Source organism: Microcaecilia unicolor, chromosome 7, assembly GCF_901765095.1.
Source record: "Microcaecilia unicolor chromosome 7, aMicUni1.1, whole genome shotgun sequence".
In the NCBI taxonomy this organism is placed as follows: Eukaryota; Metazoa; Chordata; class Amphibia; order Gymnophiona; family Siphonopidae; genus Microcaecilia; species Microcaecilia unicolor.
This window is the reverse complement of record NC_044037.1, coordinates 142,876,414-142,898,418: the sequence shown is the minus strand read 5'-3', so window position 1 is coordinate 142,898,418 and position 22,005 is coordinate 142,876,414. Positions and strand designations below refer to the sequence as shown.

At 48.3% G+C, this 22,005-nt stretch overlaps 1 protein-coding gene across 1 annotated transcript in view; it reads right to left on the bottom strand.

The window, feature by feature from the left end:
- Window positions 1-22,005, bottom strand: part of LOC115474937 (pericentrin-like) — an 899,709-nt gene that overhangs the window by 262,983 nt on the left and 614,721 nt on the right. The window contains exon 12 of the mRNA XM_030210648.1: window positions 9,769-10,034. Coding sequence (XP_030066508.1) covers window positions 9,769-10,034 — 266 coding nt within the window. The remainder of the gene's footprint in view (window positions 1-9,768; window positions 10,035-22,005) is intronic.

Here is a 22,005-nt window from a genome sequence, read left to right as displayed (position 1 = left end):
ACTGGATGGATGGCTCGGGCGAGCACCAGAAACTGGATCTTCTCCTGATGCAGTGCCCCCACCTGAAGATGGATGGCTGTGGTAACCTGAGAAATAGTCCGGGGAAGGCTGTCCCCCTGGATGGAGGTGACCCAGAGCACCGGCTGACAGGGTAGCGTGGGACTTCCCAGCTGGGACAGGAACTCTGCGTCAATGAAGTTCCCTCCGGCCCCGGAGTCCAATAAGGCTCTAGTCTGAACCCGACGTTCCCTGTCCTGGAGCAGAACAGGAACTGAGAGCAAATTGTCCGGAAGGGAGGCCAACCGGCCCAGAGCCACTCCCTTCATGGGGCTCGGGCCGGAGCGTTTCCCGACCACTTAGGCTTGTTTGGGCAACTGCCTGAGAAATGGCCGGCTTCCCCACAATACAAGCACAGACGGTTTCAGAGTTGATGATTTCTTTCTTCCTTGGACAGGCGATGTCGGCCCATTACCATGGGTTCATCCTGGGTTCCTTCCGAACCTTCCTCATGGAAACCACGTGCCTCTGGATGAGGAGACGGACCTCCGGATCTCTGCCGCGGCCGCGACATGCCTCTCTCTTGGGCTCGCTCCTGGTACCGGATGTCAATCCTTGTGCAGAGAGCAATAAGGCTGTCCAAAGTGGCCGGAATCCCTCGGCCGGCCAGCTCATCCTTGATTCGCCCGTCCAGTCCTTGCCAGAAGATGGCCATTAATGCCTCCTGGTTCCACCGGAGCTCCGCGGCCAGCGTGCGGAACCGGATGGCGTACGCCCCGACCGACCCGGAGCCCTGCTGAATCCGCAGCAGTGCTCCCGAGGCAGAAAATGGTCGGCCAGGTACGTCGAACACCATCCTCAAATGCCGCAAGAACTCCTCCAGGTTGGTCAGTATCGGGCTCCGCTGTTCCCACAGCGGAGATGCCCAAGCCAGAGCAGCACCAGACAACAGAGAAATAATGAAAGTCACTTTAATTCAGTCGGAAGAAAAAGCATCCGGCTGCAACTCAAACAAGATCTGACATTGGTTAAGGAACCCTCTGCAGGCTGCTGGGGTTCCATCAAAGTGCGGTGGCTCTGGGAGACGCAGACGTGTGGTGGAAGCCTCCGCTCTAGATCCTGGAGGACCCGCAGCGGCCTGCTGCTGAGCCCCTAGAAGTTGATTGCAGACGTTCTGCAGTATACTGGACAATCGGGCTATTTGCGCCTGCTGCTCCTGTACCGCCTGGGCCAGCTTAGGAAGCTCGGAACCGTCTGGCGAGCTCATGGCTTCGGCCTACTGTTATGACCCGGTAGTGGTGAGCCCCTGTGCCCCGACTGAGCACGGCAGAGATGGAGTGACACCGCACTCGGTCAGGCAGCCAGACAACCCCTAGCTTCACCTGGGAAGCGACCACCATTCACCGGGAGTTGAGCCCCCAGCTGCAGGCGGCCACCAGGACTTTAGGAACCAGCGGGGTTGCACAGCCGCTGACCAGGATAGCAGGAACCAGTACTCCAACAGGCAAAGAAAAAGTCAAATCAGTCCAGAGTCAAGGCAGGCAGCAAACAAGAGAAATCCGAGATAACTAGCCAAGGTCTGGTACACAGGAAAAACAGGAACAGAAGGAAGTCGGTGAACAGCACTCCGACAGCAACTCCTCAGAACAAATGAGGCCGAAGCAATGAAGGCCTGGAGGCAGTGCTTTAAATAGTGAGGAAATCTGAGCAAACCACACTCAGGTGAAGCCAACATGGCTGCCCCCATAGGAGATCCTCCCAAGACCAAATATGGAGTTCCTTCCTGATCTCGTTTATACCAGATGGCTGCCCCCTCCTGAGCTAGCCAAGGTGGCCGCTGCTGCCTGTGCTCTAAGCCGGATGACGGCTGCCAGACTTGGGAAACTGAAACCGACCCATCCTGGAGAAACATCAAAAAGCCGGCTAGTTCTGCCGGACCGCACCTCGCCGGCGAATCAGACGCGCAGGCCTGGAATCAGGTGAGGAACGTAACAAGAATTCCTACAGAATTTGTAGTAGAGTTAGCCAAGATTGCACTTATGAAGAATTACTTTTCTTTTAATGGGACATTTTATCAGCAGATAAAGGGCACCGCTATGGGTGCTACGTTCGCACCCTCCTTGGCAAATCTGCACGTAGGTGAGTTTAAGAATAAGCACCTCCATTCCTCATTGCTATCCAATAGAATTGCCCTTTGGAGAAGGTACATTGATGATATTTTGCTGATTTGGACTGGGACGGAGTGTGAACTAAATGAATTTTTTGAATGGTTAAACACTCTAGATACAAATCTCAGATTCCAAATCAACTATAGTAGAGAGTCGATACCTTTCCTTGACATCAATATTACTATGAAGGACAATGGGTTTGTAACAGAAGTTTACCGAAAACCTACGGATGTAAACAAACTACTAAACTACAAAAGTTGTCATAGTAGGCCACTTAAAAATAATTTACCATATAGCCAGTTGCTATGTCTGAGACGCCTGTGCACAGATGAAAAAACCTATAAACTGAGATCAGGAGATATGAGCAAACACTTCCATGATAAAGGATATCCGAGAACAGTGATTGAAAAGGGCTATCAGAGAGCATCATGTATCCCGAAAACATCACTTTTAAAGCCAACTGATAATAAAAAGAAGGGAGAAAAAATAGTATGCACACTGCCATTCACTCATTTGTCTAATTCCATTGTGAAAATTTTAAAAAAACATTGGCACATGGTGCAAGGTCTCGCTCCATTCAACAATAAAGATTTGATGATCACATACAAATGAGAGAAAATCTGAGGGATATGTTAGTGCCATCTGCATTACAAAATAATAGACAATCAGTTAGGAATTTACCCATGGGACATTACCCCTGTGGTTCATGTTCAGTATGTTATGTTAACACTAAAATCCAAACGTTTTACATACCATCCTCAGGCCAAAAGTTTGACCTTAGACATTTTTCCAATTGTAAAACTGAAAATGTAGTTTATGCTGCCTTGTGTCCATGTGGACTGGCTTATATAGGGAAGACTAAAATAAAGTTGAATGTTAGAATTATAGAGCACAGAAGTGCATTGAAGAGGAAACTACAAAAAAAACCACTAGTAAAATATGCCTTACAACTAGGACATAAATTTGAAGAATTCAGGTTTTGTACCCTTTTTGTACACAAGAAATCATGGAGGGGTGGAGCGATTGATAAACAACTGTTGCAAAAAGAACAACAATTGATTTGGGGACTTTACACCCAGGTGGCTTAAATATGGAGACTGATTTATCTGTGTTTCTTTAAAATGGATTTTATATGCTGGATTATTAAAATTTTTTTAAGGATGTTATCTGATTTGTTTTTATTCATAATTTTTTATTCTTTAATTTTTTCTCCTTTTTAATATATTCTTAACCACTTTTTTTTAAAATCTTTTACTTGTCTTTGGGTGGGGGGGGCACAGAGATTACAGGGTATTGTATTGCCTTGCACTTCCGGTCAGCTGTGACATGCAATTAATATAAAAGAAGTCATTTCCTCCACTCGGTTTTTTCCAGCAGCTGAGAGATGCCACTGGACTTACCCTGTGTATTGAGCTGAGTAAGTGCCAGTTTTAAGGGACATGCTGTTATTCAGACGTTTCCACAAGTGCTAGGGTTTTATTCCATCTTAAATATTAAGAGGCAGATGCACTAAAGCTTAATGAGCCTTTAATGACCCTCCAATGAGGAAAATTTGATCCATTGCATGCAGCAAAGGGCTTTTACTGAGGAAGCTAGCAGCTAACGAAAACGGAATGGAGATGAGCAATTAGTGTAGAAACCCCATTGAAACGAGATGCACTAACCTTTTCCGATTGCCTTTACGCAGGAAAAAGGCAGGAAATCTAACAAGAGGTCTGGACCTCTCGTTAGGACAGCTCTGTGCCAGGAAAAATTGTAAAGTGAAACTTTGAGCCAATCCCAGCGCATTAGCAGAGCTAAAAGCGCTGTGATTGGTCCAAAGGACGTCAGAAAACACATCAAATAAAAAAAGGATCGGGAGGGGGCAAGGGCGCTCATCAGGAGCGTCCTGTATGGACGGCCATGCCCCCCCCCCCCCCCGCTGCTCCCCACTGTCCGCCACTTCCCCCCCCCCCCACACGAGAAAGCGAAATTCTAGCAGCCCCGGTCCCCCTCCCTTCCTGTTCTTCTGTTTTGCAAAAGCTAACTCCGCCTCCCATAATTCCTCCGCCCCGTGCACCCCCCGCTGCTCCCCACTTTCCACCGCTTTCCCACCCACCACGAAAAAGCGAAATTCTAGCAGCCCCGGTCCCCCTCCCTTCCTGTTCTTGTGATTTGCAAAGCTAACTCCGCCTCCCATCATTCTTCCGCCCCGTGCCCCGCCCCCCGCTGCCCCCCCTGAGGTCGACTACGCCGCTCCCCCCCTCCACCGAGACCCACCTCCCTATTACCGACCCGAGCAGCGCCTCTCACCTCTTTCTGAAGCGCTGCACGGGCAGGAAGATCTGTTGTGTTGGTCGTAGAGTCTCCATGACGTCTCTTCTTCCCTGGCCTAGGCCCGCCTCCTTCTGACGTTGGTTACTTACGTCAGAAGGAGGCGGGGCCTAGGCCAGGGAAGAAGAGATGTCATGGAGACTCTACAACCAACACAACAGATTTTCTTGCCCGTGCAGCGCTTCAGAAAGAGGTGAGAGGCGCTGCTCGGGTTGGTAATAGGGAGGAGGGTCTCGGTGGAGGGGGGGAGCGGCGTAGTCGACCTCAGGGGGGGCAGCGGGGGCGGGGCACGGGGCGGAAGAATGACGGGAGGCGGAGTTAGCTTTTGCAAAGCAGAAGAACAGGAAGGGAGGGTGACCGGGGCTGCTAGAATTTTGGTTTTTCGTGGGGGGGGGGGGGGGGAGCGGCGGAAAGTGGGGAGCAGCGGGGGGGGGGGGGCAAGGCCATCCATACAAGACGCTCCGGACGAGCGCCCTTGCCCCCTCCTGCTCCTTTGTTTTTGGATTTTGCTGACCGGGTAGCCACGTGTATGTGTTGTGGCTTTTTTTTTGTTTGTTTGTTTTGACGTTTGCAGCATGTGCAGAGCAGCCAGCAAAACGCTTGGCTGCTCTGCGCATGATTTAGGGGCCGATTACCGATGTGTATTGTGATTCTTTGATACATTGTACATTTCAATACGGATCTGAGCATGTGTGACTTTTTTTTTTGGTGCATTCTTCGTTTTTTTAAAATCGTTAGGGACTTTAACGATTTTGATTTTTTTACGTTTTGTTGCTGCATCTGCCTCTAAGACTGTTAGTAGGGACTGAGGCTCAGTTTTATTTGGCAGTGGTTGGTGTTTTAAGACTTCTGTTTTAAAAGACGCCACTTCCTCTGTGGTTTACAACAGCTGAGCAATCAAGCAGAGTAGGTGTTTGTGTATACTTGTCAGCTCTGAGTTTTCCATGCATTCAGTTCAGTTTCACTTTGATCTCTATAGTGGACTGTTGCTTTTTGCAGCAATTAATGCCCAATTCAGGCATGTGTAGAGAGGTTTGGTTGGAGTTACACATTGGTTTTAGTTCCTTCACATCTTTGGTGATTTTTTGACTTTTGTTTTAAAGACGCTACTTCCTGGGTGGTTTATAGCTGAGCAATCAAGCAGAGTAGGTGTTTGTGCACACTTGCCAGCTCTGGTTTTATTCCATGTTTTCAGTTCAGTTTCACTTTGCTTTCTATAGTGGACTGTTGCTAGTTAGTTCTTTGTAGCAAGTAATGGTTCGTTAAGGCAAGTGTAGAGATTGAGAGCTCTCTCTCTATATATAGCCTGTTTGTGTTATGTTAGCTCTCTGTTTATTTATTAAATAAGATAACAACTGCTATGGCGATTTATTATCATTATTAAAGGAAGATTTAACGCTTAAAATATATATATATAATTTTTTTAAGTCTCCAAGTAGCATATGGAAAGTTTTTCCTTCTTCTTTTTTCTTACTTTTCGCAATTTGTTTGCAGTGTCCTCACCTTGATTGAGGAAAGCACCCTGCTATTTTTTTACATTTCAATCTCATGTCCTGCTTGGACTATTGTGAGTTATCTATGTTTTTATTATTTTGATTATGTATGTTTTCAAGTAACATTATAGTAATAGATTTCTCCTATTAAGGTATTCATCCAACATATATGCCATTCCTTTCTGAAAGAGATAACTGATAACAAATGACATTTTAAATAAGTATTGCCATAGAATCTTTTCTGTGTGGCCGTTGTCTTGTTGAATCATATGATTTATTTTGGTCCTTTTAATATTCTATTTTACCTTTTTTTGTATATATATATAATTATAACTGACATTTTAAATGTATTATAAATATATATTGCCATATAATTCTTTTTGTGAGGTTTATTGAGTGATAAAATTGTATGAGGTATTTTGCTATAATTGTTGTGAGTCTGATTCTTTATATATGTAAGTATAAATGATATTTTATTATGTTAATTATTGTTTGGACAATTGTTCTTATGCTATCTAAATCAGTTATCTCTATTTCAGATAATTATCATATGCATAACAGAGAATTTATGATTATGTCTTATTTGTGTTACTCAAATTTGTATGTTTGTAAACATAGGTTTATGCAGGTATTTATGTTTATTTCCTCAACGACATTTGATTTCTCCTGCCAAGTGTTTGATTGATTTTATATATCTGATATGGTTTCTTTTTGATTATTAATGTTTTATGATATAGTATTATACAAATATATATGTTTTTAATTGTATTTGATTTTATTTGCTTTTGTAGAGCCCCTGACGCAGCCCTTGTGGGCGAAACACAGTCTGTGTTGGGCGAATCTCTGAAAATAAAGTTTTGAACCATATCACTGATTGATCTGCTTTGTTTGTCTCCACGTTGGATTTTGCAGATCGCTTGTCATCTTGTTTCCAGAAATATATTCACATCAATGAGTTCAGATCCTGTTTGAATACTAAAGAAATAAGAAATGTGATTCTTTCCACCATTGCTGTAGATGCTTGTAAAACACCTGAGAGGTATCCACTGAGCCCAATGAAGCATCCAAATTATTTCCCACACTTCTAGCAGAAACCGTTTTTCTTTCTTTCTTCTAGGTAGAAAATAAATTTTTCCAACATGTGGTATAGCATCCACAGGATATTCCAACACTTCTATAAGATATCTCTTAAAAGTTTCCGATGGTGAGACTGCATTTATTTTAGGAAAATTCAACAAATGAAGATTAAGATGTTTAACTTGATTTTCCACATTTTCCACTCTTCTATTTAACACTTCTTTGTCTTTTATAATGGCAACTTGTACTTCTTTAATTTTACCAGTCTCTTCCTTCAAAAAGTAATTTGGACCCCTTTTACCAAGCTGCGGCAAAAGGGAGCCTGTGTTAGTATTGGCGCGTGTTTTACATGTGCGCCGAGGAACCCTTTTACAACAGCTGGTAAAAGGGCCGGTCTTGCTTTCCTTCAGGAAATGGCCAGGCGGCAAGTAAAGCACTTGCCATGCAGCCATTTCGAGGGGAACCCTTACCGCCACCCATTGAGGTGGCGGTAAGGGCTCCCACGCTATCCTGGCGGTAACTAGGCAGCGTGTGGCACTGCCCAATTACCACCGGGTAGTATCTGATGCTACAAATTTGCATTGCACCGGAAATGATGGCGTGTTGGGCTTATTGCCTGTTAGTAAAAGGAGCCCTTGATCTTTAAACTCTTGAACATTACCTTCATGTGCTTGAGCAAATGTGTGAACTGATTGCACCAGAGAAGAAAGTTCCAAACAACAGCCCTGTATAGAGGCTTCTATCAGAGTTACAGCCTCACCTAAAGTCTCAAGTGTAAACATCTTTGAAGAAACCAAAACAACGCTAATTCCAGTTCTTCCATCTCCTGAATTTACCACCTGAATTCCACTTGCAGCTTCAGATCCAACGGCATCCCCTATAACGGCGGTCACAGGCACCTCCTCCTTCCTCGGCGTCTCCAGAGCCAATGCCATGATCTGCATCTGCTTGGGTGGTGGGAGAATCTGGTCAGAGGGGGACAACCATATTTTCCCAAAGTGGAGACTCTACCTGCATCCCACACTGAGCCGGGATTCCTTCCTGCATAACAACCCGGTGTGGCAGCAGAAAAGAATCTAGCTTCTGCTGAACTACAGGGGTTGAGGTGGACTTGGGGGGAAAGATTCTCATCTTCCCCTTATGTTTAGAAGGTATGGCTCCAGTCAGGAAACAAGGTAAGAGCAGAGCTAGCTGTCATGCATCCTCTCAGTCAGCCATCTTGACCCCCCCCCCCCAAATTACTCCTTCTTGACTTTGAATGGACCTCTTTTTCATCTGTGAACAGAGTTTGCACAGAGAAGTGTCATGAACTGGTCCCAGAAACAGCAAGCACCAGTTGTACGGGTCTGTGTGGACCAAGACCTTAAATCCTCTAGAACACTTTTTAAAACCACTGGGACTTTGTGATATGGTTGGATAAACAGTCACAGCAAAATCAAATGGTTCAATGATGCAAAGTATACCTGACTGGCGTGCTCAGGTCTAAGAGGGCCGAATGAGCCATGCAAGAACAAGGAAACATTAAATGCTGAAAAAGCTACGTACACTAAAGGAAAAGGTCCTGCGCGCTTATATGGAAAAAATGCAATACAGCAGCAAAAAAAAAAAAAAAATCACAAGGAAGGACTTCAGAAGCAGAGGGCTGTCTGGTGAGGAAACCAAAAATAGTGTCTTCACAGCAACTCAGAAAAGATGACAGCTTTGGTCCTGCGTGACAGTCACGGGTGGGAAGGCATGTGTGGTAGCCACTTCCAAAAACTTTAAGTGATAGAATGCTAGGGAGAGTATCTGTGCCAGGCTCCATTGGATAACATCATCCATATGTGTGCTCTTTGTGTCCTGCTTGCCCTCGGAGAATCTATTGTCCAGTACAGTTTACAAGAATACATTTAAAATAAAACATTCCCTAAATTTATTCTTAACCTTCAAAACCAAAACTTCTACCAAAACCCTTCTATTCTATTCTACTCAGTCCACCTCCCTCCCATCCCTATTACAGCATATCCTACACCATGCCAGCTTTTCTTCCACACACAGAGACCTCCAGCTTTTCAGATTTTTCAAAATACAGATGGTTGACCTCCAACTTCAAATCTGAGTGAAGACTATTCAAAAAACTGGGCTCTGAATTGAAAAAGCCCTGGTCTGCAACTTCTCTTTCTTTATCTCCCTAACTGAAATAACCCTCAAAAATACTTTCTGAGTAGACTGCAAGGTTCTCCTTGGCTGATAATGCATTTGATAGGAGAAAAGTACTGGGTCATTTCCCTTTAATGCTCAGAACACCACCACCAATACCTTAAATTGTATAAGAGTTTGGATGAGGAGTCAGTGCTAAGCATGTAAGAGAGGTTAAGCACTTTCTCTTCCTATATTTAGATTATATAAACATTTTATTAACATACACATTCCTTCCCAAACATATAGCAGGAATTCCAAGTTTCTACCATTATATATAATTTCTAGACTATGCAGCGCTGTACAAATACAGCACTGCATTCAAGTAAGTGGCAAGGTGGAAATTCTGTACCTGAAAATAAGTACCATCTTCCTTTTAATATTTACTGCTGGCACTAAGATTTTTGCAAAGGTATAGTTCAGGCCAGGATATTACATATGACTATCAAACTTATCCCTGCAGAAAAAGGTTAGCATAGAACCTATTGCTTTCTCAGTAATTCAGGGAAGTAGGACAGTCCCACAGTTCGGCAGCTCCTCACCTATCAGCAACATAACGAACAAACTTCTGAAGATGGATGGCAATGAACAGCAGCTGCTGTCGGGCTTTCTCCAGCTTCTGCAGGTTCATGGTACCAAAACTATGGAAACACAGCTCACTGTCATTGTTTCTTTTGGAAGTAATATCATTCTCTTGCTCCTGTTTCTCAGAGCTGGCCATGCATTCATGCTGTTCCAGCTCTATCAGTATTTTATGCAGCTCCTTGATTTTCTGCTGATCTCTCTGGTTTTGTAGTTGTAATTCCTGCTACAGGAGAAAGGAAAGAACAATATAAATAGAACAAACAAAAGAGGCGATGATCAGAAATTAAGCATAGCAAACAACAAACAAGCAGACCAGCTGTTCTGAAGCACTTTATCATTAAAACAATAAAATGATACAGTGCTTCAGAACTGTTGGTCTGCTTGTTTGTTGATCGCTAAGATCAATATAAATGACACTCACATGTTTATGTTTGCATTATAGCACACTTACAAAAGAGCAGAAGTTTGTCTCATACATACTGCTACTAAGTGGAAAGTTTTGCCTCTGCCGCATGCCTGGTGAACTGTGGTTAAACAAACACTGGCAAGACCTGAATTCCATGAAGAATAAATTCTCATCTCTAATTATCTATATAAATAATTCTCACCTCCAACGTTCTGAAGCTCACTGTGTGGCAGGGAAACACTGAAGCCCTGTACAGTTAGTAGGCTAGGCTGTCAGCACCACTCACTCACTCACACTCACTCTCACTCATTGACCCGCCCTCAGCCACGCCCCATCCAGACATAATTCACAACCCCAACGTTCTAATGAAGCCTCCACAAGTCCCAACGTTCTAAATTTATGGTGGTGTAGATTGAAATTTGCCCATGAGTGTTTGCCCCGCCCTCGCATCAAACGCGATGACGTCGAGGGCGGAGCAATGGCACTCAACCAATCGCATCGCTTCGCCCTCAACGTCATCACGTTTGACACGAGGGCGTGGCAGGCATTGATCTACACCACTAAGAGCCAGCCCCCCTCTGTCCTACATCAGCTCACGCCCCCCCAAAGTCAACACCCCTCACCCCTACAACCCCCCCAAGTTACCACCACTACCACCCTCCACCCCTCCATATGTTGCCACCGCTCCCCCCCTCCACCCACCCCCGAGGTCGCAACACCCACTGCTCCACCCTCCTCTCCCCTCAGTCGCCCCAGCCACTGCTCCACCCTCCCCCCCCAAACAGGTCGCCGCCGCTAACTCCCCCTCTGTCCTACATCAGCTCAGTGCTGGTACCCCCCCCCCCCTCCATCCGATACAAAAAAAAAAACCTGCAAAAATGCTTTTAAAAAGGAAGCGGGGCACCGCAGGCAGCCATCGGCTGTCAGCTGTGCATCTGCTCCTCCTCTCACCTCTGACATCGCTGCGCAGTGCGCTCCTCCGGGGTTCTTCTCCAGGGGCAGTGACGTCAAAGGTGAGAAGAGGAGCGGATGCACAGCTGACAGCCGATGGCTGCCTGCAGTGCCCCGCTTCCTTTTTAAAAGCATTTGGGAAGACAGGCTGGCGGGGGTTGGGGTCCCCCGCCAGCACAGGTACGCGATGGCGGCTGGGGAGGTTTGGCGGCGGGAGGGGGGGTTCCAGAGGGTCGTGACAATGGGGGGGGGGGGGTCAGGAACTCTGAGGGAGCGGGGCCGGAAATCGGAGGGAGGAAGGCAGGGAGGTGGGGTCTGGAACTCGGAGCGGGAGGGAGGGGTCTGGAACTGGGGAAGGGGGGGACCTTGCTAGCGCCCGTTTCATTTCTGCCTGAAATGGGCCTTTTCTACTAGTATTACTGTAAAAAAACATTAAAATGTGACATAGAAGCCCCTGTAGCCAGGTTCAAAGATTAAAAAAAAAAAAAAAAAGGAGGATGCCCTGAAAAGCCTACCTCAAACAAACATCTCTAATCTAGGCAGAGGAAAAGAGGATTTGGTATTAGCTACTATAATCAGCTGAGGCTGTGCTAGATGTGGTCTATTTGGATTTCAGCAAAACCTTTGATATGGTTCCTCACAGGAGGGCTGTGAACAAACTGAATGGGCTGAAGATAGGATCCAAAGTGGTGAACTAGATTAGAAAACTGGTTGACTGACAGATGACTGAGGGCGGTAGTGAATGGAATTCCCTCAGAGGAAAGAAAGGTGACTAGTGGAGTGCCTCAAGGATCATTATTGGGGCCGATTCTATTCAATATATTTGAGAGTGACACTGCTAAAGGGTTAGCAGGAAAGGTTTGCCTTTTTGTAGTAACATAAAGATTGCAATAGAGTTCAATTCTGGTCGCCATATCTTAAAATAGATATATAGTAGAATTAGAAAAGACTCAAAGAAGAGCCATCAAAATGATAAGAGGGGGTGGAACTGCTCGCATATGAGGAAAGGCTAAAGTGGTTAGGGCTCTTCAGCTTGGAAAAGAAATGGCTGAGGGGGACATAACTGAGGTACTACTACTACTACTACTTAACATTTCTAGAACGCTACTAGGGTTACGCAGCGCTGTACAGTTTAACAAAGGACAGTCCCTGCTCAAAGGAGCTTACAGTCTAAAGGACGAAATGTCAAGTTGGGGCAGTCTAGATTTCCTGAATATGGTATGGTATGGTGGTTAGGTGCTGAAGGCGACATTGAAGAGGTGGACTTTGAGCAAGGATTTGAAGATAGGCAGGGAGGGGGCCTGGCGAATGGGCTCAGGGAGTTTATTCCAAGCATGGGGTGAGGCGAGGCAGACAGGGCAGAGCCTGGAGTTGGCTGTGGTGGAGAAGGGTACTGAAAGGAGGGATTTGTCTTGAGAGCGGAGGTTACGGGTAGGAATGTAGGGGGAGATGAGGGTAGAGAGGTAGGGAGGGGCTGCAGATCGAGTGCTTTTGTAGGTTAGTAGGAGAAGCTTGAACTGTATGCAGTACCTAATCAGAAGCCAGTGCAGTGACTTGAGGAGAGGGGTGATATGAGTATATCGGTCCAGGCGGAAGATAAGACGTGCAGCAGAGTTCTGAACAGACTGAAGGGGGGATAGATGGCTAAGTGGGAGGCCAGTGAGGAGTAGGTTGCAGTAGTCAAGGCGAGAGGTAATGAGAGAGTGGATGAGAGTTTGGGTGGTGTACTCAGAGAGGAAAGGGCGAATTTTGCTAATGTTGTAGAGAAAGAAGCGACAGGTCTTGGCTATCTGCTGGATATGCGCAGAGAAGGAGAGAGAGGAGTCGAAGATGACTCCAAGGCTGCGGGCAGATGAGACGGGGAGAATGAGAGTGTTATCAACTGAGATAGAGAGTGGAGGGAGAGGAGAAGTGGGTTTGGGTGGGAAGACAATAAGCTCGGTCTTGGCCATGTTCAGTTTCAGGTGGCGGTTGGACATCCAGGCAGCAATGTCGAATAAGCAGGCCGATACCTAGGCCTGGGTTTCCACAGTGATGTCTGGTGTGGAGAGATAAAGCTGGGTGTCGTCGGCATAAAGATGATATTGATCTTCTGCACCTTGTCGCGGAAGTGGAGGAGTGGCCTAGTGGTTAGGGTGGTGGACTTTGGTCCTGGAGAACTGAGGAACTGAGTTCGATTCCCGGCATAGGCAGCTCCTTGTGACTCTGGGCAAGTCACTTAACCCTCCACTGCCCGCCGCATTGAGCCTGCCATGAGTGGGAAAGCGCGGGGTACAAATGTAACAAAAAAAAAAAAAAGTAATCAGCCAGTGATTGAGGAGTCCGGGGGCGGAGGGCACTTTGAGGAGGGAGTTACGGGTGGCGAAGAGACGACGAGGGTTAGAGCTGAGGGAATTAGTCAACTGGGTGTAATAGTCCTGTTTGGCGAGGAATAGGGAGGACTGGAAGGAGGATAGCATGAATTTGTAATGAATGAAATCAGAGGTCTACAAAATCCTGAGTGGTGTGGGGTGGGTGGAGGGGAATCAATTTTTTAGTCATTCAAAAAGTACAAAGACCTGGGGACACTCAATGAAATTGAATGGAAATACTTTAAAAACAATTAGGAGGAAATATTTTTTCACTCAAAAAAGCTCTGGAACTTGTTGCTGGAGGAATGGTGGTTAGCATATCTGGGTTTAAAAAAAGTTTGGACAAGTTCCTGGAGGAAAGGTCCACAGTCTGTTTTTGAGATGGACATAGGGGAAGCTGATTATATTAAGGATGTACTATGAACATGATAGGCACCCCCAGCTCAGAAAGGAATATCAAGAGTCAAGCAGTAAATTGTGAAAATAAAGTCAATTTGAAGACAGAGCAGGACAGATGCATTTAACCTGACATATTACTAGGCTGACAGTTTAAACATGCTGAAGTAATAAATGTCTGTCCAGATGATAGGAAAGACCCACTTGGCACGCACATGTTTGGTAAGAATAGGAAATGAGGGGAACCAAAAATAATGTACAATCATAGGCTGCATGTTTTGAGCAAGCAGATGTATGCTGAAAAATATATATATATACTTGTTGTTTAAGAGTTTCATGTTCCCAATATGGTAATGAGTTTTACTGAAATAGTTAGCAGCTATCTAACCTTTGCTCTTTAGAATGCTGATAAAGCGAATGCTACATACCTGTAGAAGGTATTCTCCGAGGACAGCAGGCTGATTGTTCTCACTGATGGGTGACGTCCACGGCAGCCCCTCCAATCGGAATCTTCACTAGCAAAAGCCTTTGCTAGCCCCAGCACACCGATGCGCACCGCGCATGCGCGACCGTCTTCCCGCCCGAAACCGGCTTGTGCCGGCCAGTCTCATATGTAGCAAGACAAAGACTAGGGAAGACACAACTCCAAAGGGGAGGCGGGCGGGTTTGTGAGAACAATCAGCCTGCTGTCCTCGGAGAATACCTTCTACAGGTATGTAGCATTCGCTTTCTCCGAGGACAAGCAGGCTGCTTGTTCTCACTGATGGGGTATCCCTAGCCCCCAGGCTCACTCAAAACAACAACCATGGTCAATTGGGCCTCGCAACGGCGAGGACATAACTGAGATTGACCTAAAAAATTTACCAACTAACTGAGAGTGCAGCCTGGAACAGAACAACAGGGCCCTCGGGGGGTGGAGTTGGATCCTAAAGCCCAAACAGGTTCTGAAGAACTGACTGCCCGAACCGACTGTCGCGTCGGGTATCCTGCTGCAGGCAGTAATGAGATGTGAATGTGTGGACAGATGACCACGTCGCAGCTTTGCAAATCTCTTCAATAGTGGCTGACTTCAAGTGGGCTACCGACGCTGCCATGGCTGGCCTGGGCGTAAGTGAAGGAAATGCAATCTGCTAGCCAATTGGATATGGTGCGTTTCCCCACAGCCACTCCCCTCCTATTGGGATCAAAAGAAACAAACAATTGGGCGGACTGTCTGTTGGGCTGTGTCCGCTCCAGGTAGAAGGCCAATGCTCTCTTGCAGTCCAATGTGTGCAGCTGACGTTCAGCAGCGCAGGAATGAGGACGGGGAAAGAATGTTGGCAAGACAATTGACAGGTTCAGATGGAACTCCGACACAACCTTTGGCAAGAACTTAGGGTGAGTGCGGAGGACTACTCTGTTATGATGAAATTTGGTGTAAGGAGCCTGGGCTACCAGGGCCTGAAGCTCACTGACTCTACGAGCTGAAATAACTGCCACCAAGAAAATGACCTTCCAGGTCAAGTACTTCAGATGGCAGGAATTCAGTGGCTCAAAAGGAGGTTTCATCAGCTGGGTGAGAACGACATTGAGATCCCATGACACTGTAGGAGGTTTGACAGGGGGCTTTGACAAAAGCAAACCTCTCATGAAGCGAACAACTAAAGGCTGTCCTGAGATCGGCTTACCTTCCACACGGTAATGGTATGCACTGATTGCACCAAGGTGAACCCTTACAGAGTTGGTCTTGAGACCAGACTCAGACAGGTGCAGAAGGTATTCAAGCAGGGTCTGTGTAGGACAAGAGCGAGGATCTAGGGCCTTGCTGTCACACCAGACGGCAAACCTCAAGGTGAACCCTTACAGAGTTGGTCTTGAGACCAGACTCAGACAGGTGCAGAAGGTATTCAAGCAGGGTCTGTGTAGGACAAGAGCGAGGATCTAGGGCCTTGCTGTCACACCAGACGGCAAACCTCCTCCAAAGAAAGAAGTAACTCCTCTTAGTGGAATCTTTCCTGGAAGCAAGCAAGATGCGGGAGACACCCTCTGACAGACCCAAAGAGGCAAAGTCTACGCTCTCAACATCCAGGCCGTGAGAGCCAGAGACCGGAGGTTGGGATGCAGAAGCGCCCCTTCGTTCTGGGTGATGAGGGTCGGAAAACACTCCAATCTCCACGGCTCTTCGGAGGACAACTCCAGAAGAAGAGGGAACCAGATCTGATGCGGCCAAAAAGGAGCAATCAGAATCATGGTGCCTCGGTCTTGCTTGAGTTTCAACAAAGTCTTCCCCACCAGAGGTATGGGAGGATAAGCATACAGTAGACCTTCCCCCCAGTCCAGGAGGAAGGCATCCGATGCCAGTCTGCCGTTGGCCTGAAGCCTGGAACAGAACTGAGGGACTTTGTGGTTGGCTCGAGATGCGAAGAGATCTATCAAGGGGGTGCCCCACACCTGAAAGATCTGTCGCACTACACGGGAATTGAGCGACCACTCATGAGGTTGCATAATCTTGCTCAACCTGTCGGCCAGACTGTTGTTTACGCCTGCCAGATATGTGGCTTGGAGCACCATGCCGTGACGGCGAGCCCAAAGCCACATGCTGACGGCTTCCTGACACAGGGGGTGAGATCCGGTGCCCCCCTGCTTGTTGACGTAGTACATGGCAACCTGGTTGTCTGTCTGAATTTGGATAATTTGGTGGGACAGCCGATCTCTGAAAGCCTTCAGAGCGTTCCAGATCGCTCGCAACTCCAGAAGATTGATCTGCAGATCGCGTTCCTGGAGGGACCAGCTTCCTTGGGTGTGGAGCCCATCGACATGAGCTCCCCATCCCAGGAGAGACGCATCCGTGGTCAGCACTTTTTGTGGCTGAGGAATTTGGAAAGGACGTCCCAGAGTCAAATTGGAGCAAATCGTCCACCAATACAGGGATTTGAGAAAACTCGTGGACAGGTGGATCACGTCTTCTAGATCCCCAGCAGCCTGAAACCACTGGGAAGCTCGGGTCCATTGAGCAGATCTCATGTGAAGGCGGGCCATGGGAGTCACATGAACTGTGGAGGCCATGTGGCCCAGCAATCTCAACATCTGCCGAGCTGTGATCTGCTGGGACGCTCGCACCCGCGAGACGAGGGACAACAAGTTGTTGGCTCTCGTCTCTGGGAGATAGGCGCGAGCCGTCCGAGAATCCAGCAGAGCTCCTATGAATTCTAGTCTCTGCACTGGGAGAAGATGGGACTTTGGATAATTTATCACAAACCCCAGTAGCTCCAGGAGGCGAATAGTCATCTGCATGGACTGCAGGGCTCCTGCCTCGGATGTGTTCTTCACCAGCCAATCGTCGAGATATGGGAACACGTGCACCCCCAGCCTGCGAAGTACCGCTGCTACTACAGCCAAGCACTTTGTGAACACCCTGGGCGCAGAGGCGAGCCCAAAGGGTAGCACAGTACTGGAAGTGACGTGTGCCCAGCTGAAATCGCAGATACTGTCTGTGAGCTGGCAGTATCGGGATGTGTGTGTAGGCATCCTTCAAGTCCAGAGAGCATAGCCAATAGTTTTCCTGAATCATGGGAAGAAGGGTGCCCAGGGAAAGCATCCTGAACTTTTCTTTGACCAGATATTTGTTCAGGGCCCTTAGGTCTAGGATGGGACGCATCCCCCCTGTTTTCTTTTCCACAAGGAAGTACCTGGAATAGAATCCCAGCCCTTCTTGCCCGGATGGCACGGGCTCGACCGCATTGGCGCTGAGAAGGGCGGAGAGTTCCTCTGCAAGTACCTGCTTGTGCTGGAAGCTGTAAGACTGAGCTCCCGGTGGACAATTTGGAGGTTTTGAGGCCAAATTGAGGGTGTATCCGTGCCGGACTATTTGGAGAACCCACTGATCGGAGGTTATGAGAGGCCACCTTTGGTGAAAAGCTTTCAACCTCCCTCCGACTGGCAGGTCGCCCGGCACTGACACTTGGATGTCGGCTATGCTCTGCTGGAGCCAGTCAAAAGCTCGTCCCTTGCTTTTGCTGAGGAGCCGAGGGGCCTTGCTGAGGCGCACGCTGCTGACGAGAGTGAGCGCGCTGGGGCTTAGCCTGGGCCGCAGGCTGTCGAGAAGGAGGATTGTACGTACGCTTGCCAGAAGAGTAGGGAACAGTCTTCCTTCCCCCAAAAAATCTTCTACCTGTAGAGGTAGAGGCTGAAGGCTGCCGGTGGGAGAACTTGTCAAATGCAGTGTCCCGCTGGTGGAGCTGCTCTACCACCTGTTCGACTTTCTCTCCAAAAATATTATCCGCACGGCAAGGCGAGTCCGCAATCCGCTGCTGGATTCTATTCTCCAGGTCGGAGGCACGCAGCCATGAGAGTCTGCGCATCACCACACCTTGAGCAGCGGCCCTGGACGCAACATCAAAGGTGTCATACACCCCTCTGGCCAGGAATTTTCTGCATGCCTTCAGCTGCCTGACCACCTCCTGAAATGGCTTGGCTTGCTCAGGGGGGAGCGCATCCACCAAGCCCGCCAACTGCCGCACATTGTTCCGCATGTGTATGCTCGTGTAGAGCTGGTAAGACTGAATTTTGGCCACGAGCATAGAAGAATGGTAGGCCTTCCTCCCAAAGGAGTCCAAGGTTCTAGAGTCCTTGCCCGGGGGCGCCGAAGCATGCTCCCTAGAACTCTTGGCCTTCTTTAGGGCCAAATCCACAACTCCAGAGTCGTGAGGCAACTGAGTGCGCATCAGCTCTGGGTCCCCATGGATCCGGTACTGGGACTCGATCTTCTTGGGAATGTGGGGGTTAGTTAAAGGCTTGGTCCAGTTCGCCAGCAATGTCTTTTTTAGGACATGGTGCATGGGTACAGTGGACGCTTCCTTAGGTGGAGAAGGATAGTCCAGGAGCTCAAACATTTCAGCCCTGGGCTCGTCCTCCACAACCACCGGGAAGGGGATGGCCGTAGACATCTCCCGGACAAAGGAAGCGAAAGACAGACTCTCGGGAGGAGAAAGCTGTCTTTCAGGAGAGGGAGTGGGATCAGAAGGAAGACCCTCAGACTCCTCGTCAGAGAAATATCTGATGTCTCCTTCGTCTTCCCACGAGGCCTCACCCTCGGTGTCAGACACAAGTTCACGGACCTGTGTCTGCAACCTCGCCCGACTCGACTCTGTGGAGCCACGTCCACGATGGAGGCGTCGAGAGGTAGACTCCCTCGCCCGCATCGGCGAAGCTCCCTCCGCCGACGTAGTCGGGGAGCCTTCCTGGGAGGCGGCGGCAGGCGGTACCGCACGCGGCACCGACGCCGGAGACCTCACCTCGGGCGATGGGCCAGCCGGCGCCACGCTCGACGGTACCGGTGGCGCAAGCACCGCCGGTACCGGAGGGGTAGGGCGCAACAGCTCTCCCAGAATCTCTGGGAGAACGGCCCGGAGGCTCTCGTTTAGAGCGGCTGCAGAGAAAGGCATGGAGGTCGATGCAGGAGTCGACGTCAGAACCTGTTCCGGGCGTGGAGGCTGTTCCGGGCTGTCCAGAGTGGAGCGCATCGACACCTCCTGAACAGAGGGTGAGCGGTCCTCTCGGTGCCGATGCCTGCTGGGTGCCGACTCCCTCGGCGACCCAGAGCTCTCGGTGCCGACCCGGGAAGGAGACCGATGACGATGCTTCGTCGACTTCTTGGAACGAAGCATGTCACCGGAGCTTCCCGGCACCGAAGAGGAGGACGTAGAATCCAGCCGTCGCTTCCTCGGGGCCGAGACCGAAGGAGGTCGGTCTCGGGGGGGCTGTACCGCAGGCGCCCTCAGGGTAGGGGGAGACCCACCCGAAGGCTCACCGCCACCAGCAGGGGAATGGACAGCCCTCACCTGCACTCCAGACGAAGCACCACCGTCTGACGACATCAGCAGACGAGGTCCCGGTACCACCGACGTCGATACAGTCGTCCGATGTCTCAGCGCCGATGCAGAGGGCCGACGCCTCGATGCACTCGATGCACTGGCAGCCGAGGATGAAGGTCTGGACGCTAAAGACGTCGATGCACTCGATACCCCCGGTGCCGTTGCCGACGAAGAGCCCGAGAACAAAATGTTCCACTGGGCTAACCTCGCTACCTGAGTCCGCTTTTGTAAAAGGGAACACAGACTACAGGCCTGAGGGCGGTGCCCAGCCCCCAGACACTGAAGACACGACGCGTGCCTGTCAGTGAGCGAGATTACCCGGGCGCACTGGGTACACTTCTTGAAGCCGCTGGAAGGCTTCGATGTCATGGGCGGAAAAATCATGCCGGCGAGATCAAAAGTCGAAATGGCGAAATTTGGCACCAGAAAAAATAGCGAGAAGGAAATTTCGACCGGGGCCTAAAAAAAGGCCTACCCCGACGACGAAAGAAAACTTACCGGGGCAGAAAAAACTCAAAGTACAGGAAGGGAAAAACCAAAAGAGGTCTTTCCGAAACAATTTGAACAGTTTCTCACAGAAACGAGTCGAAAACGACGTGCGAGGTCGACTTTTCGGGGCACAAACGGCAAAATACAACCGTACCGAGCGCGGAGAAAAGAAGACTGGCCGGCACAAGCCGGTTTCGGGCGGGAAGACGGTCGCGCATGCGCAGTGCGCATCGGCGCGCGAGGGCTAGCAAAGGCTTTTGCTAGTGAAGATTCCGATTGGAGGGGCTGCCGTGGACGTCACCCATCATTGAGAACAAGCAGCCTGCTTGTCCTCGGAGAAAGCTGAATATAATCTCAATCAATAAGTATCTATTGTTTGTATTTTGTGATGTATGATGTAAACCTGTTGATCATGTAACTCATGACCTAATACTTTATACCAATAAAATGAAGCAGAGAGCCGAAGAAGTTGAGACAGTTCTGGGTGAGCTCACTGTCATTATGTGGGACCCACTCTCTCTCCAAAGGCCTTTGATCTATAAATTTTTTTATTAGTGGTGTGTGTTGGATTTCTTTCCTTTGATCTCTAAGAGATAGGAGTAAAGAGCCAGGTATGTGACCTGCTCTGGTGGTGTCTTACGTAATCAAAGCCACTGCTTGCCCTGGGATTGGTAGCATGGAATGGTACTAGTAACTGGGATTCTGCCAGGAACTTGTGAGCTGGATCAGCCACTGCTGGAAGCAGGATTTGGGTTAGATGGAATAATTGGTCTGACCCAGTATGGCTATTCTTATGTAAGAATGGTCTAATGTTTGGCAGTTTAAATTTAGGGTGTAGAAACCCAAAAGAGTTATATTTGATTGGGGGTGTGAGGCTGATAAGCACAGACTGGGACGGACCTTAGGGTGATAGTGTTGAAGGATCTTAAGGTAACAAAACTATGCAACAAGGCAGTGGCTGTAGCCAGGATGCTTGGCTACACAGAGAGAGGCATATCCAGAAGAAAAAAGGAGGTGTTAATACCTCTGTACAAGTTGTTGGTGAGGCCCTATTTGGAGAACGTATCTCACTAAGGACATCAAAAAACTTAAGCCGGTTCAGAGGAAGGCGACAAAAATGATATGGGGCTTGTGCTAAAAGACATATGAGAAGAGACTTGAATATCTGAACATGTATATCATAGAGGAAAGGGGAGAAGTGATACATATGTTTAATTAATATGCAAACTAATCTTTTTCAGAGATGGAGAAGTGGTAGAACTAGAGGCCATGAGTTGAAGTTGTGGGGTGAGAGACTTAGATGCAAGACCAGGAAATAAACTTTCACAGAAAGAGTGGTGGATGCCTGGAACGTCCACCTGGAGGAAGTGGAGAAGGCAAAAACAATGATGGAATTCAAGAATATGTGGGAGAAAGGATGGAATCCAATTAAGGCAAAACTTATGTGACCTGCTGGAGTCAGCTTTGATGACAACTCCAGAGGTTGGCAGGTAAAATCAATGCTGGATAGACTTTTACTCTCTGGGTCCCATAAATGGCAAAGACAGATCAGCACCAGAATCAAGGCTGGAGTGGGATCAACATCAACTCCAGTAGTTGGAAAGTAGGACTGGTGCTAGGCAGACTTTTATGTCTGTGCCCCAATACTGACATATTTATTCTCTCCCTGCTGGTTTTTAATCATGAAGAAGTTGAACCTGTGCAGAGCAGTGGCATACCTAGGGTAGTTGACACCCGGGGCCGGTCATT